The 18,265-nt window shown below is 36.6% G+C and overlaps 1 protein-coding gene across 6 annotated transcripts in view; it reads left to right on the top strand.

The window, feature by feature from the left end:
* The first annotated feature begins 7,756 nt into the window (after positions 1-7,756).
* DGKB (diacylglycerol kinase beta) overlaps positions 7,757-18,265 on the top strand; it is a 298,411-nt gene continuing 287,902 nt past the window's right edge. For all 6 annotated transcript variants that reach the window (XM_062508155.1, XM_062508139.1, XM_062508130.1 and 3 more), the window contains exon 1: positions 7,757-7,826. In XM_062508155.1, coding sequence (XP_062364139.1) covers positions 7,757-7,826 — 70 coding nt within the window. The remainder of the gene's footprint in view (positions 7,827-18,265) is intronic.

The following is an 18,265-nucleotide window of genomic DNA, read 5'->3' as shown; positions in this document are numbered from 1 at the left end:
CATTTGTAGTTGTCTAGAAGGCTCCACATTATCCCAGTGGAGAGTGACAATCCCAGCTATTCATATCCCAGGACTGCAATAATTTAATCAATTCTCCATACAGCCTTATCCCTAGGGAGAAAAAAAATAAAAATTCTATGTAACAGAAAATAGCCTAATGTGAACTTGCGCTGTGAAATTCTTTAACCTGCCTGCTAACCTGATCTTTATTCTCTATACAGATCTCCTGTTGATTAAATCAGGTTCATATTTTTGCAAGATTTTTTAGGAGGAATTCCATTGCCCTGTTCCCAGTTTATTTTAAAATTACGCAAAGCGTTTGAATGAGGACAGCAGTTAATAAATCTTTTCCTCTAGTGCTGTGGAACATTTTTGTCACAAGACTAAAGAACATCTCTTCAAAGGCTTGTTTCCGAGCATGAAGTAGGAATTTCTGCCCCAGGAAATAATGGATCATCAGAATTCTTCCCCAGTTGTAAATTACACTTTTCAGCTTTGCTCTCCTGTAATGTAATCACCCCTAGAGCACCAAAATATGGAGAGATTAATTAAATCCAACAATTAAAGAAAAAAAATCCCTGTACTTCACTGCCAACAAAAGTTAATTGTTAGGCATAATTCAGAGGTTGTCCCATGAGAGGGCAATGAAAGAAAAGGGGAAGAACATGTGGCAGATGATTTCCAAAAACCTTAACGTGTGTTGGTGCTGGTTGTGGGGAAGTTTGTATAGGGCTCATATCAAGGGAGGCACTTCTGGAGCTGCATTTCCTGGGGATGATGGCAGTTTCATAATTTGGAAGGCAGAGGCTGTCCTCAGGATGTTTTATACATGATGCTGTAGATTTTGGAGGAGTTACAGTGGATATAGAAATAGTGGTGGGTGATATGGAAAGAATTGTTTGAGAGATTGATTCCTCCTCTCATCAGAGTGATTTATCTAGTAGACGGCCTACTGTGCTGTGTTCCAGAGAATTTATTATAGATTGCATAGATATACCTATAAAATCCAGTGCTTTCTGTTCCAGATTGTTTTTCTCTATTTATTAAAGAATATTAGTCTAAGCTTTAGTGATTCACCAATTTCAAAATACTACCAGCTGTCTAGAAATCTTTTTATCTTAACAGTTTATTTTCTACTTTTGTTTGGGCCCATTCTTTTTTCTCTCTCTTTTTCTTACCCCTCCTAGTTTTAATATGTTTATGATTAGTCACTTATAGAATCAAAATATTATTCAGTGTGATAATTTAATCATAAAAAAGGGTTTCAATTTTAGTGGCCCTATGGTAAAATTTTCTTGTTTAGTCATTGATACAGAATAGTAAAAAGGATGAGTAACTCCTCCACTTTTCCAATTTTCACTTTTTAAATCTGTTTTTATCAAATTGTTTCTGAGACAGTTTTAACCTTGGGAACAGACTCTCACTTGGAGATTTTTGAATTATGTACTGCTTCTTTCATAAGCATAAAATAAACTCCACTTTTTTAAAATTATTTTTAGTTTGTTCAGCTGTATTATTTAAAGAAAGAAAAAAGCCTTTATATACTTTTAATGATCAGCAAAAATATTTTGTGGTATTTCCTTGTCCAGATTCTCCTCAGGTTGCATTTATTTTAATATTCCTTTCTGTGAAGAAAACACTGAGAAATTTGAATATAGTTCTTCTGACTTGGTAGGTGGTTAATGTAACAACCTGGAAATAGCAAGCCTAGCAGTTGTAAAATTTAAGATGAATCACAAGTTGCTTTTAACGAATTCATTTGATGAAGTTAAGGTGCATGGGGGGAGGTGCCCTGGTTTTAGCTTGGGTAGGTTTAGTTTTAAACTTAGTAGCTGACACAGAGCTGTGTTTTGGATTTACTGTGAGAATTATGCTGATAGCAGAGTGTTTAGTTGTTGCTAAGTAGTGCTTACCCTAAAGTCAAGGACTTTGCAGTTTCTCATGCTCTGCCAGTGAGGAGCTGCACAAGGAGCAGGGAGGGAGCTTAGCCAGGGCAGCTGGCCAAAGGGATATTCCATATCATGGAATGGCATGCTGGGGGTTTAAACTGGGAGGAATTGGCTGATTGCTGCTCAGGAGAGGCCGATTGCTTCTCAGGTGAGCAATTGTATTGTGCATCTGTTCTTTTCCTTGGGCTTTATTCCATGCTCTCCTTTTGGTATCTCTTTAACATTATTATTCATAACAACTTTGCTTCAATTATTAAACTGCTCTTAAATCAATCCTAACTGTACCCAGTGGTGTTCCCATCTTGCATTCTGATTGGTTTTTATCAGTGCTCAGTTTGTGTTGCCAATATTTTTCCCTGTCACAAACAGTAGTATTGGAGAAATGTTTTCACGAAGATGCGAGTATTCTGCTTATCATGCTGCAATAGGGTTTGTGTTGCATGTCCTTTTAGTATTTACTGATATATTCCATATAAATAATTCAAGAAAGTGAATTTGAGTAATTGCTTCTCTGAGGAATACAGTCCATATCTTTTGTTTTAAAATTTAAATGGATATTTTTACTTGTCCCAGACTAGTATACCTGGGAATAAAGTAGTCAGTAAAACAAGTGTGCTCTTGAGTTGTGCTGGTCACTTCTTTGAAGTGAGAGGTTTTCAGCTTGATACAGAAACTGTCACTGATTTCAGTGTGTCAGTGTTTCTATTTCAGCATTGTATTAATTTACATCAATAAACATCCTTTACTAAGTTGAAGAGAAAAAAAGTGTATTACTAAAAAGACTCTATACTAAGTACAGTGCAAAACAAGGGATGTTGTTATGTAAAATATGCAATTTATGTAGGAAAAAGCTGTTGTGTTTTTTGTTTGTGTTATGGGCCTTCATTTTTTTCATTCATGCCATTAATCAGGCAGCAATTATAAGTAATTACATTATTTCTGTATTTGAAAGTAAAAAAAAAAAAAAAAAAAAACCAGAATGGTGATTAGTAGGTATTTTGATTAGATTTCTTGCCCATCAAACTCTTCATACTAAATTTTAAACCATGCAGATTTGGAGTACTTCTGACATTAGAGACATTGTTCTCTACAAAGTGTAAAATTAATTGCAGGAACACCTACACACATCTTGTGTACCTGTATATAATGCCTGCATTTCCAGGAAAGAAATTAATGATGGTTAGCATGTTTTGGGTTTTTTTGAAGAACAGAGAAAAGTTTCAGGCATGCACGTAAGCTTGCGTTACTTTACGTGTAAAAATTATCCTTTGGAAAATCCGTGATGTCACTCAGTGAAAATCACAGGATCTAGCTAACCATGGTGAAAATGTAGGATCCCACTGAAGGAAATGCCAAGTACATTCTGTACAGAAAAGTTCTTGATAGGCATAATTGCTGCAGCCTCCATAGCAATTAAGGTATAAAATATTCTGTGTTATTTATTCCTACAGTTCATGCAAAAATCATTAATCAGTCCTGTTGTGGAAAACTATAGTTTCTGTGCAAGGAAACTATACCCTGTACCCTGTTTCTGGAGTTACTGGCAGTTGTTGAAATTGTATGTGAGATGGACTTTATGGAAGGGCTGGTGGAAAGCAAAAGAAGGCTGAGCAATTCCAGGAGCCAGTTTCTAGGCTGTTCTAAGTTTTCCTGTTACAGTAAACAGAAATAAGTCCCTTAAGGCACACATTAAGATGAGTGTCGTGCTTTCAGACACGGCAGTGAGGTTGGACCTCAAAAGAAGCTCCCCTGCCTTTCAGGGAGTTGTGTTGGATTGCTTGAGAAACTCAACGTGTCTCCGTGGGCTGAAGTTCGAAGCTGAAATTGGTGTTGTTGATCAGTTTTGTGGGACTGATATAATTTGTTTTGCCCTGAATACTCCCGAAAACTCGTCTTTCCTTGCATATGAGGTGGAATGAGATTGAGTCATGAGGTTGGCATATAGGGAATTTGCCTCTATGTTGTTTTTTCTCCATCACATATTCATTTTTCTTTTCTCAGCCAGGCTTCTGTAGAGCAGCTGAGGATTTTGGTGGCATGGGGAATTCCTGGAAATCTAAATTTGTTAGCAATGTTGGCTGAATGCTGAGTAATTTGATTTGTATAGTTTTTAACAAAGCTTTACTTCCTAGTTTGGATATGTGGCCTGGTAGGAATCCTGACAGAACACTTAATAAACTTTCAAATCCAGAAAGGAAAACATGTTATAAAAAGGAGAGTGGAATTCTGAGACTTATTATAGTCAGTGGCTAGAGGAAGATTTTTTCCTAATTCTTTTTGTGATTAAATGAATGGTTTATTAATGTCATGTTTCTGGTTTCTCTTATTTTTAAGGTCTGCTTTGTGTCTGACTGAGAGGGCTGTTAATCTTGCCTGAGTGTATATTAACAAAATGTATGCACAGATCTGAGTTGCCCAGAATAGGTCAAACTTAGGGGATTGCTGGAAAGTTCCTTATGTGACGTATGTATTTTCATACATACAATGTATTATGTTTTTCAAAGTAATTAATCTCTTCCTGAACAGGTTGAATCACTGTGTGTGATGTGTTTAGAGCTGCTGATCTTTATTTTGCCTACCAGCAAGCACATTTGATTATTATTGTAGTTCAAGATTCTTTTTTTCTTATGTGATAGTATTATTGTTGATGCTACTTTCCTCTTCATGTACTTGTCTATAGGTTTTTCCTGCATAGCCTTCCTGAAGTACTTAACAAGCACTAAAATAAAGTGTAAAGAAGTGAATTTATATTAAACACTTCATAAAAAGAGAATACAAATTAATATTTTATTTTACAGAAATTAGGATGTTTGCATAGTATATAGGTGATCTTCCATTGTATACCTTAACAAATAACACAAATATGCATTGAAGACTTTCGTCATCAGCATCTGTATACTGAATTTGTTTTCTTATAACCAGGATATTATCTACATAAAGCGGGAAAATGTCACTGTAAAAGATTTAACTGTGAAAAATTAAGCAATGCAAGGATCTTTCCTTGTTTAGGACTCTGCAGCAGAACCTAATAGGAAACAAAAAAAGGAAGTCCCTAGAAGGTTCCTTCTTGGTGAAATCTTCCCCATTAAATGTCTGTGTATTTCTGCATCACACACACTGAGGAGCAGTCAGGACCTTGCTGCAGTCCAAGGACCAGTGAGCCACCCTCAGAGGAGTGCCTGCCTCTCTTTCCCTGTTCATAAATTGCACTTGGCAAATTAGATCCACACATGGGACTTCTTCCATTTCAAAGGACAGAACTTGCATTTGAGAGGTGTCCAGGATAAAAATTTAGCCTTAAATTCTGTTGTATGTTCCATTATAGCTGCTGTCTTAGGTGCAAACTCCTGTGAGCTGCCATGCCCACCCACACTACATTTTTTCCATTGCTGCCATCTCATTCAGCACATGCATGTTTTGTTAAGTAAGCATCATTACCTTGCTGGCTGTACTAATTCTAATGGTAAGCTGTTCATCACAAATATGCATATTAAATAATCAAGATAATCTCTAACTTTACAGTATTCAGCAATGTTAGCTTTTGCAGGTAATGAAGCTAATGTAGTTAAGGATGATGCAAATAGTAAAACTGGATTAAATTATGGTAGAAAATGTTGGTTATGTTACCAATACAATTTAAAAAAGCAGTAAAATCTAATCAGTTGCTAAGATTATAAAGATATAAAAAAAAGTTGCTAAGATTATACTTCAAGATATAAAACTGCCTTCAATACAATCTAATCAATTGCCTGAAATGAAACATCTCTAATTTGATTAAAATGACCCAGTTGACCATAGTTATTTTTTCTTGAGATAAATAAAAGTATTGAAGGTGACAAGACAGAACGTTAACTTTTCTTACTAAAAAACACATTTAGCTTTTGTAATTGCTGACCTTTTTCAGGCACTGGACATTGATCTGCAGAGATTTGAGGGCTGATATGCCTTGTACTTTGATCAATATTATTAATATTAATGTTACATTTTTCATTCCAACCTCCATGCTCCTGTTAGTTTTTGACGGTTTTTTAAATTATATTCTTTGTATTATATTGCATTGTATATTGTATTATTGTATTGTATATTATTTTATTACACATTCAGTCAGATTCTAGATCTTCTAACTCATCATAGTTTTTTTCTAACAGAGGAGATGAAGAACAGAGGAATCTTTTCTGGTACAAATTTTTGAAAGGCAAGACAGCTGTTACTGTGCTTAAGACAGACTGACTTGATCACAGTTTAGTCCATGAATTCACATCATTCACAAGGAAGGCTCTGAGAGCAATGAAAGCTCTGGGTCTGAGGTGTCTTAGCATCTGCAGGAATTTCTTTGTCCAGTGATGGTGGTACTCATGTATGTAAAACAGGAAGGGGGGCGGGGGGGAAATAAGTGTTGTCTGGTTGGGTTAATGTGGGGTTTTTTAATATGCTTCTGTTCCTAGAATTTTTTTTGTTTTCCTTTCTTTCCCCGCATGACTTCCTTTTCTTTTCCTTCTTAGCTACCAACATCTCCATCTTTAGCATTCATTCCAAAGATGTGTTAGTCTCTTTTGATATGAATTTTTTGTTTGCTCTTTTTATAATTCAACTCCTATAAATGATGCACTGCTAGACATAGGAAGAGATTCCACTTACAGTCTAAAATTAGCTTTCTAGTCTAAACTGGTCTTCTAGGCAACCTCTAAAATCAATAAAAGATAAATACCACAGGAGAAAATTCATCACATTTTATGTTGAAACTGGAAGGATTAATTGCTGCCTGGGCCACCTGTCTCTTTGTGATGATTAAAGGGAGTGCCTGAGATGACAATCTCAGATGGCTCTCAGATGGTACCTGGCACTCAGATGGCTAAGATTAGATGAAAAGTAGCCTACCTGTTGTTCTACCAGGAGTGGTTTGGTAATGCATTGCTTTCAGAGGGTCTGTCCTACAGAGGTAGAAACTTTATCAAATTGGGATGAGAAGGCAATCACAGTTGGAATTTTCTTTTCCTGAACTGATTTGTGATGGTACCAACAGTTATATTTGATTTTCACTAGCAACCAGCAATGTTGTGATGTTCTAGAAATCAAACCCCTACTATTTTGTTAGAATAGTTGGTATAGCTCTCATGTGAACTTCTCAGCAAACTGCAGAATCCATTTCATTTTTGGCATGGAGAGTTAGAAGCTTCATAGTGTTTCTGACAAGGCTATGCAGTGCTGTATAACATAATTGGGTACAAATCCAATTACAGAAATTCAATTTTAAAATCATAAGGAACTAAGTTTACTGATAAGATAATATCTGCTATTTCAGTGGTTGTTACTAAATCAGGAACATCTCCATAAAGTGTGTCCAGATACATTTGATCTTAAACAGTTGATGATTTTTAATGAATGCTGCATGTAAGCATTTGGAATTAAAAAAAAATATAATTTGGAAATACATATAAAGCTATTGACAGACAAATAGGATATGGAAATACTTTCAGCAAAAATGTATATGAGAAACTATTTATTAGTTATAAGTATTCTAAAAGGAAAACTAGTATATTCTGGTATTTATATTTTGTGTTTTATTCTGGTACATTTGGTATTTATTCTGGTACTGAATATTTGTTCTTTTAACAGTGCTGTAACTCGCCACTGAACCAACGCGTTTGGAACAGTTCATAGCATCAAAAAGTTCATCCACATAAACTGATGCCATCTTGGCACTCTCCAGACACTGTGAACTGAAGTTAAAAATCTTTATGGAGTTTATAACACCTGGGTCAAAAGGAATATTCTTCTGATATACAAGGAGGACCCTTGCTGCCAGTATGACGAGCCAGGAGAAGTGGGTTAACCTTAGCCCTGGAGAGTTCTCTCAGCTTCAGAAATATGCAGAATGTAAGTAATGTTAAAAATATTTGATTTTTATGGCTAAATAAAAATTAAGAGTATTTTGAATGTAGAATATAAAATTGTTGTATTATTGATACTATTCACAGCTTAGAAAGCATCCAGGTTTTATATTGATGATTTGTTGCTTTCAGAATCCATTTTGAAGAAAACTCTGTATTTCACATTTTTTATATGAATAATCTCATTTGTTTTAGATTACATCACCAAATAAATAGTAAACATAATAGAGAAGTTTAAAAAAAATCACTTGCTGCTTCCTGGAAAAATAGTTTCAATTTATTTTAATTTTTTTTCATATCTGATTTTGAAGATTTCTAAGAGAGATAGAAAGTTATGTGGGTTTTTCTTCTCTATGTATTCTTATAACTTAAGCCTTAATGCAATGTTTGCCAAAACATTTGCCTTCCTTGTGGGGGAAAAAAGGCATTTAAGGTATTTCTTTACTTTTGTCTTCCCTTTGCTCCTCCAGCATTTTTTGCACACACAATAGTTCAGAGCCATTGTTTTAGTGGAACTGTTGGTGTCACGGACATTGCTTGAATATGTTTGTGTTCAGGTTTGTGTGTGTACATTAAAGAAGGATATGTTGTCTTTCAAGCTTCCTCTGCTTCTCTGTGATGAAGGGATGATAGCTTTTTGGAAATGTGGCACTTCTTGTGTAAATAGTTAAATTTCTGAGGCAATTAGGAAAAAGAAAGTTAATATTATATAACTTTTCGTGTATAATGCCAAAGGAATAAATTGTGGGTATGGACCTTAATTTGAATTTCCAGGATGTCCAGTTTAACTTAACTAAATGACTGATACCTTTAAGTGTGTGATCTAAGACTTTAAAATGCAATTTAAAAAAACAACTGGAACCAATATTTTTTATTTTGATGTATTTTCTATGTAACATGGCAATATACAAAAAATTGTGACTACAGATATTTTACTCATTACTAAATATTAATTAGGTTGTATGGAATCGTGTAAAGCTTGAATATATAATTGCTTTGCTATTTAATTGTCTTTGTTGAGCTTGGAAAGGCAATGAACTGAAAATCATCAAATTTCATTTGGTGACTTGGTAGTTTGATTCACTTCCCTAAACAACAAAAGTCCTCAGCTTAAAAAATGCATTGCTCATTTTTCTCCAGCATGGAACTTGAAGTACCTGTGGTTCTCCTGCAGGATGGAAGGCTGATCCTAGTGTCAGAAGGTGACACTCCGGGAGGTTTGGCTTTGGGGCAGGTGTCTGCCAACAAGTGATGGTGGTGGGCACCCAGCTGTGCCTTCTGCTAAGAAGTGGGTTTCACTGCAGGACTTAAGAATAAGTCAGGAATTCATAGAGAGGTGATTTATTTTTTTGCCTTCACCCTTTGATATGCAGGCTTTTCATTTGTTCTGCCTTTCAGATTGATGTAGAGATTTTGCTTCATCTTTCCTAAACTGCAACATTATTTTAACTATGGAAGTTTTTAACTTTCTTGAATTTAAAAAATACAGTATTTATAAATCCTGTTTTAGTTCGTATCAAGCTGTAGTACTAGAGTACTAGAACAAGCAGTATAGTCTACCAGAAGCCCCTCTGCCTTGGATCATACTCTTAGTGGCTTGTAGTCACTTCTGCCTGATTGGATCACAGGAAATCCATATTACTTTTATACAGCTGTGGTGGGTTGATTGTGGCAGGATGCCAGTTGCTCACCAATCTGTTTTTTCACTCCTCACTTCCTTTTCATGTTCTGGGGTGGGGTACATTCCACGGGGGACAGTCCTCCACAAACTTCTCCAGCCTTTCCCCTGGGTGCAGTTCTTGGTTGATATAGAGCAGATACCTTTATCTGGTGAATGGGAAGAAGGGGGTGCGGAGCTGCCTTGTGCTAGAGTCAGTAGGAAGTTCTGAAGCACAGATTTCGATTTCTGCTTTTCTTCGGAGACTAAGGAAATTTGATTAAGAAAGTTTGCTTATCCATTTTAAGGTACTTTATGTGTCTATTCATGCAGAAAGTATTCTCTTTAAAATGCTGGTGTTTTGCATATTGACTTTCTGATCAGGGAAAAAACTCCTTGCACAGTCCCTTCTGCCACTGAATCTCTTCAGCCTAAGCTGAATACAGAGTAAGACAGTGTTTTACTTACGTAAGCTTTATTTACTTATGTTTTACTTATGTGACAGCCTCTGCTTAGGGCACAAGCACACACCACCTCCCAAGTCTGAAAGCCTTAGTTTGGATCCTGTGTAGGAAGGGGTGACACTGTTGTGCTGTATAGCAGACAGGGCACACTTGGAGGAGTGAAGGATTTGGGTTTGAGTCTTTTGAAGCTCAGTCTGAAACCGTATCCTTGAATTTTCCCCTGTCTGGAAAGCAAACCTTTCTCACCTCTTCCTGTTCTGTGAAGTTGACTTTCTACCAAACTTTACTGAAATCAGTCACGCCTGCAAGTGTTACAGCTTCCAATAAGAACAGAGGAATGGGTCCACACAGGTTGTAAGAGATAGATTAATGGCCTCTTCTTATCTTTACACTGAAATAGAGCTCAGGTAGCACCTAGATGAACTGCTTCTCTTGGCATCAGTTGACTTCAGTCATGCAAGGAAAATCCCAAACTATGTTTAGATACAGACTGCACAGATAATAAGTACATCCAGAGTTCAGTCATATGTGCATATGTAGCTCATATAAGTGTGGACATTATCGATCCAACTGTCTTGGACTTAGAGCGTAAATTCCCTTTTTAGTTATCAAAGTAGGTGTGCGGATCTTTCACTGTATGAAGCTCTTTAAACTACTTCTGTGGATCCTAGTGCTCTGAGAAAGACATGTGCTTTTCACTTTCTGACCAAAAGACACTTTGCTCTATTTCAGTGTAGTTCTTTTTTATTAATATTCTGTGAGCTTGATGATAGTCTGTCTACTCTGGCAAGTGCTGTTAAGCAAAGTCTGCTCTTAGCTCTGTGTGCAGGTACTGTCTTTGTAATCACTTTGAGAAGTTCCTACCACATCTTGTCTGCCTGCTTTCTTCTTCACATAGTTATAGTATGATTGAGTGTTTTATCCAACTATACTGTTTGGTGACCACAAACCCTGAATGCCAAATTTCTTTTTTGGATATATAGTAGCTTTTCTCAGTTTCCATAAATATAACTGAACAGCGAAGAAGAATGAGTTCTCCAACACTTGTTCATAATCACAAAATATTTCCTTTTAAGGAATACTCAGATCTTAATAGTAAGTGAATATCTTCCTGTAAATTAATCCAAGGAGTAGCTGTAATTTTTGAGCTCAAGTCAAGGCAATTTTATGCTTTCACTGTACGACCCTTCTTTGTCTGCCTGTGTGTCAAATAATTTGGAGCTTCAGTGATTTTTTTGGAACAGTTTAAATATTGCTTAACAAATAAAAACCTTCTAAAATCCAAAGAGTATATTACCTGGCACTTTGCAGTTAATACGCATATGTGCAGTTTTGGAAGAATAATTATTTCCAAAGACAGTTCCTCTGTGTCCTTCTCCCAGTCAAATTAAAAATCTCCTCTCTCCTCTTTTTCTGACATTAGAACAGTAGAACATATTTTACATTACATCTTTGCCTGATTTTAAATTGCCTCAGAGGAGCAGGTGAAAAGAAAAGAAGAAAACTAGGATAACTGGTGTGGTTATTATATAATAGGGATAATAATGACAACAATAATGTAGCCCACACTAAATCCTGAGGATTCTAGGGAAATAAATGCACTTGAGAGAAGAATTTTTTTTCCTCCTTTAGATTTCATAATCAATGTCAGCTGTGGGAAAGAAACATGAAAATACGTAGGGATTTTTTCTGCATAAAACTATCATTGCATAGAGTGAGGTACATACAGGATTTTTCAGGAAGATACAGTTTTTTCTAAGCTATATGGTACCAGATATGTCCTTGTATGTTGTATGGGGAGCAACTGAGGGAGCTGCAGTTGTTTAGCCTGGAGAAAAGGTGGCCGGGGATGACCTTATCACTCTCTTCAGTTTCTTGAAAGGAGATTGTAGTCAGGTAGGGTTTTCCCTTTTCTCCCAGGCAACCAGCAATAGGACAGAAGCTGTCAGTCATTAGGACAAAAGCTTAAAAGTCTCAAGCTGCACTGGGGAGGTTCAGGTTGGACATCATATTTTCCTCTGGGGATGGGTTGTTAAACATTGGCACAGACTGCCCAGGGCAGTAGTGGAATAACCACATCTGGAAGTGTTCAAGGAATGAATGGATGTGCCATGGACTGGTTGACAAGGTGGTTTTGAGTCAAAGGTGGGACTTGATGATCTTGACATCTTTTTCAACCAAAATGAATCTGTGATTCACTGATATGTGCCGTTCTGTACTACTCCAGACAGGAGCCTGAATTGTAAGTGCATTAGAGAGAAGGAATATAAATAGCTTCATTGTGATTATTATCTGTATGTTAAATTGGATTAGTTTGGACTTTTTTTTTTTATTTAATCCTTTTTATTAAATTAATTTTGTACCTCCTTTTTATTAAACAAAGTTTTATGGCCATTGTAGTCCAAATTATATATTGAAAGGAGTTTAGAGGATCCTGCTCCAAAAGCAAGTGGGGAAATATTGAAGGGATTTGAAACAGTTAAAACAAGACTATTTCATTAGTCAGCTAAGCATTAAAAAAGAAGAAACAAAAAAAAGGAAGCTCTTCCCTCAGTAGGCGGAGAAAAAGACCTCTGAGCTCTGGCAGCATGTGCACTCTGGGGAAATAGCTTGGTTTTGTGTTGTCCTTTTGAGTTTGTCAACAAACCGTGCCCTGAGGAAAAAGCCTGAAAAAAAACTTTTTTTCAAAACTTTTGGCAGTGATTTTTTTCCCAGGCTGGTGAGGGAAAACTTGGGCAGACTGTCACAGACTGAAGATAGAAATAGATGTTGGAGTGCTACTGAAATGACTGTGAGAACAGAAACAGCATCAGCAGCTGCAGCGTCTTTTGATGTAGCATCAATAGCTATTGCAAGAACTAGACAGTGAAACAATATTATAGAGGAACAGGAAGGAGGATTTTGTGAAAAAAGATCACTGGAGAAAAATGGGAAGGTCAGCAGAAGTTTTGGTTCAAAATTAAGTTGTCAAAGACTCTTCAGTGGTCCTTGGCTCTTTGGTCCTCATAGAGGGAAATACTATCTTTTACAATGGGTATAAATGATAACCTGCAGGGAACTTCATGTATGTGGCAGCTGGTCACCAGCAGCTATGGGCCATTACACAATCCCAGGGTAATACCAAGGTTTCAGGCTTCTAGTGCCACATGGAATTGTGCGAATTCTAATGAGGGAACGAATCTCATCAAATACAAGTTGACGAAAACAGCTATTTTTGACTGTGTGGAAAGTGGAGAGAGAATATCACTAGTTATTACTGAAAATAGTTTTATCCCAAGTATTGGATTTTAGGATTATAGTTTTTTTGCTGCTCTTAGTAAAGATGGAGGTGGCTAGGTTCTCAAAAAGTTTTGACAGAATCTGTTAGACTGGCTGAAAGGTGGAGTCTGCCAGTTCTGCCTGTACAGTATCACATACACTTGGGATAACTTCATGGAAAAGGGTAATAGGTCTAGTGAGAGATCCAGTCTTTGCATTCAAGGCCTACGGGGGTAGGGTGGCCAGAAAAAAGGACCAGTAGATAATTTTTAGAGTCTGAATCCTTATCCTAAATTTGTGATTGGGAACAAAAAATCTAAGTAGGAGAAAAGGGAGTGGAGAAAACTACTCAGTGGTTTTGTGGGGAACTTGCTTTTGTTCTCCTGAGAGGTGAACTGTGATCTATGCATATTGATTTAACACTGTAATTTTTTTCTTCATATCTGTGAATTTAAATCATTTGTGCAGATTCCTGTGTTGCCCCAGTTTAGAGAAAATGGGTCAGAGTGTTACATATTATTTATTTAGGCTCTAGTCAGATTTACTGTTAAAAAGCCCTGAACTCTGTCCACAGGAAGGCTGTTATATACAGTCTTCACTAATAAGGATATTAGCTCCAAATTTGACTTGTGTTAGAGTGAAATCTGGAATAGAGAAGATACAGAGTTGTGAATTTATTTTTCATTTAACCAGTCATAGTTGAGACTTGACCTCTGAAGATCATACCATAGATAAAGTTGTTCTGAGAGATTGAAAGCAATATCATCTGCAAAAATATTAGTGGGTTTCTTTCCTTTCTCTGGTTAGGGTTTCTGTGTTAGGTCTTAAAGAGAATGTAAGATAGGAATGATGAGCTGAGCATTTCTGAAGAGAAAAAAAGGTGATAAACATGCAATAGTACAATATGATCTGGATCTTTGAGGTGGGCATTCTAATGAGAGAAAATGCTTAGTGTTGCTGCCATGATAAATGCCTGGTGGTGACTAGCAGTTTTGTTTTTAACCAAACAGAAACTGATCAATTCTCCAGTTAGCCTGTCAATGGTGAACAGTATTATATTGACTCAGTCCACAGCTGTGAGTATGGAGGAACCTTTCTGTGTCTGTCAGGTGAGATACTCATGTATGCAGAGCTTGTTTCCTGCTTCCACACCCATACTAAAGAAGGGCATCCAACTTCAGGTGTAAACTGTTTAGGGCAAGGAAGGTACTATTTGGGGAAAGGAACAATGTAGAAGAGTTCTGAAATCTTTGCTTTGGTTAAAGGGACTATGAAATTATTCAGGTGTTTATTTTGTGACAAAGGCAGATGCACTTAAGTACATTTTTGTCCCCTCTCAGGCTGCTATATGTTCTGATATGAAGCATTCTTTTAGGAAATACTGGCTCTTGTAGAAATTTTTAATGGTACATAGTAACAGCAAAAAGTAGTCACACTGAGTGACTTGGATTATTGTTACTGTATTATGTTCATGTCTTAGCTAATTACAGGGATCCTCTCCTGTCTTTTAACTGCAAGAAACTTCATACGTCAGCAGCAGGGAGACATGTTTTAAGAGCAGAAAATAGTGAATTGGTAATTGTTACTATCAGCTGGCAAAATTGGGACAAATCAGTTGTTTATAAATCCCCAAGAATCACAGAATTGTAAAGGCTGGAAAAGATTCTTCCTTTGCAGAACATAAGATGCTCTTGGAGTATCTGATTTGTTCAGGACTTCCAATTAAAGGGATTATAATCAGCAAAATACAAAACTACTGTCGCTTCTGTGTGCTGTTGACTGGAGACTGCTAACAAGAGATCATATATCATAACGTGAAGAGACTTAGCTAATTTAGTAAAAGCAGAGAAGGCAGTAGGCAGTTAGAGTAAACCTGTAATTCAAAGATTTTGAAAAATGATGGCAAATTGGTCCAGAGTTGGATCAGTTCAATGAGGCATCAGCTGTTTTTAGCATCAATTTCCTTCCTAAAGAACTGCCTCTGGTTCCTCAATAATTGATAGGTAGCATCACAATTATGATGGCTCTAAAAATTGTAACTTTCATTAAGGGATAATGAAAGTATTAGGAAGCAAATGGTCTCAGCTGTGCTAGTGCTAACACACTTGATTTATCTATTTTAGGAAAGCTAGAGGAAGTGTGAAAGCTGTGTATTTAGGTCTCGTATGGAAGAAATGTTAAAGGAATTGAAGAAGGAAAAGAATTGATTCAAACTGTTCGATAGTACCAAGTTGCATTGATCCCAGAATCCAAAGGGAAAATACTGTTAGAAAAGTCTGCCACTATTACAAACACATAATTTGTGCCTGGAGAGGCACTGGAAATGCTTTCTGGGTGATGAATAGGACACTGTCCCATCATCAAGAGCATTTGGTGGTCTCCCTACAAAATGATAATTTACCCGCAACTTTCTTGTGCATTTGTCTTTGTCTGGGAGAGTGGGGAAGAGACAGCAATAACAAGATCTGGAGAAGACTGTAAGGTTTACTTAGTCTTGCTGAGCAGTGAAACACAGTAGTTCAATACATACTAGTTCAGTACAGATGGTGAATTTGTTGTGCTGAGACTGGACACTGTTAGGCCCTTATTTTCAGAAAATCTTATTATTTTCTAGGTTATGCATCTAAGTTTTCAGTGTTTCTGCTGAAAGCACAGTGGCTGTTTCAGTACCTGGGGAGGATTAAGTCAGTCACAAATCCAGCACTGGCAATAGGATCAGGGCCTGTGCTAACTCTTAGACATACAGATTATTACTTAATGGTTCTTAAATAATATACTTGTCATTGACAGGAATTATGAGAAGGTCTTTAGAGTAAAAGTTGATGACTTTGCATTTCCATTTTCAACGGTATCATTGCAAGAAGCAAGTGTAAAGAGTTCTTACAAATTCCAAAACAGAAACACTTGTTAGCAGAATAATGGAATGGGTGAATTGAGGCTGAACAGGACCAGCTCCTTTCGGCTTTTCTTATGAGAGGTGTTTTCAGGCTTCTGTGACTGAGGGTTTTGTGATGTGTGGTAGCTAGTAGCTGGTCTTTGAGTTCAGAAAGGCAAATGGTGTCATCTCACCTTGCTCTTTATTTCCTTGGTCAAAAATAATGACATTTTCTAGAACTGAAGCTGCATAGGTACATGGTGCCAGTCAGTAACACCTGGTGTTGCAGCATCAGCTGTTACTGGCATTGGACATACATTGTGTCTATTACAGATCTGACATATGGTCATCAAATTACTGAATGTCTGTTTATACACTGTAAAATATGTAAACATTGATTATGCCTTTGTTATATTTCCTGTGTTTCTGTGTATCTTCCTTATTTCTTTTCCTTTATTGTTTGGTTGTTTCTATGGACATTTGCATGTAAACAGTAAGAAGATTCTGTTTCTTACGAGTTCATCTGTTCCTGTTGCTTATTCTTATTATAAAGATTTGGGGGATAATTCAATTGGTTGCTGTGGAAATGAGCCTGATGTCACAAACAGCTACAGTTCAGCAAGCCTTTAAGAAACAAAATGAAGGGAGAATGGGCTAATTGGAGAGCCATGTGACTGTAGCAGAATCTCAGCTCTTATTAAAAGCATGTATTTTTAGTCACTGGGTTTCTATAGAAGAGCTGGAAAGTGTAATTCAAATGGTGACAATCCATGACTCATCAGACAAACTGAAAAAAACAGCTCTGAGAGAAAGGATGATCCCACTTTGCCTTTATCAGATTCACACTCAATAAACCAGTAGCCCATCGTAGGTCCCTTAAGCCCAGCAAAGCTTCATGTGCTTGAAGAGAGAAGGGGAAAGCTGCTTGTCCAACCTATCCACTGAAAAAATATACTTTGCTATTAGCTTTACCACTTCTGCTGTTCTCCCTCTCCTGGGTTTCTGAAGAAAGGAGAGCCAAATCTGCCTTCCTTTTTCCTCTTGAGAATGGAAAATAGGTTGGTCTTGATGGCTCAAATTGAGAATCAGAGGTGTCAGTTGGAAAAAAGAGGAGAATTAAGTCTGTCTGATAGTGTCAGGCGACTTCCCTCCATCTGCCATTAATTGGGATGAAGGGCCCTGGATTGCCTTCTTCTATGTTGTTTTCCATCAGTTAAAAGAAGCAAAATTTAAAAATGTGCTCATAATTACATATGTTTTCATTGTGTTTTTAGACAGTAAAAAAATAATGCTTTTTGTGTGGCTCTGGAAGACTTTTAGTGGATGTTGTGCAGTGTCACTGCATAGTTTTGTTGGCTGCACTACAAAATTGAATGTTCTTTTTGAGGACATTACAGACTGCTAAATTTGTCTTTAGAAGTGTCCAGATTTTGTGTGGGTCATAATTTTATTAAAACCAGTACAGAATATGGACTAAAGAATTTTTTATTAAATTCCAATGTAATATGCTTATGTATTAATTCTGAAAATAGAAATGCTTGATTTTATTTTGCAGTTTATTATTATTACTACTACTACTATCTGCATTATTGCAGATGACCCTGCTTTGGAATAGGGGTTGTACTCAATGGTCTAGAGAGAGCTCTTCCAGCCCTACAAATTCTGCAATTCTGGTGTTGAGACACTTGAATTAATTGTAACAGCAATAATAGTGATAAAGGGTTTTTTTTCACGAATGTATTTTCTAGAATTAAGTGGCCTAGTAATAGATGTTTTCATTCATGAAGGCGTACTGAAGAGCTTTAAAATGCTTTGTTAACTCTTGTTTCTTTCTTGTTGGTTCTGGTTTTGTCTGTTTGTGGTTTGCTTCTTCTATTTTTTTTTAATTATTGTTTTGTGAGTAGAGTGCTGTTTCTACTTTTAATATGTTCCTTATGTTTGAAATTCACTACAGAGGTAGGACAGACTCCAGTATCCTTAACTGTATCAGCATAAACACTGTGGCAATACTTGTAACTGCTTTGAAAGAAAGCATAGGCTGTATATTGTTTAAGAGCCTATAGATAGTAGTAGTTGAAATGAATAGAATGAAACAGTGAAAAATTTATAGATGTTTATGAGAGGAGGATGGGAAGATGGCTTATGTACTAAGTGTATGTGTGAATTCTTTG

This window comes from Cinclus cinclus, chromosome 1 (genome assembly GCF_963662255.1).
Source record: "Cinclus cinclus chromosome 1, bCinCin1.1, whole genome shotgun sequence".
NCBI lineage: Eukaryota > Metazoa > Chordata > Aves > Passeriformes > Cinclidae > Cinclus > Cinclus cinclus.
The sequence above is the reverse complement of the archived record's forward strand: the minus strand, read 5'-3'. Positions and strand labels throughout refer to the sequence as shown.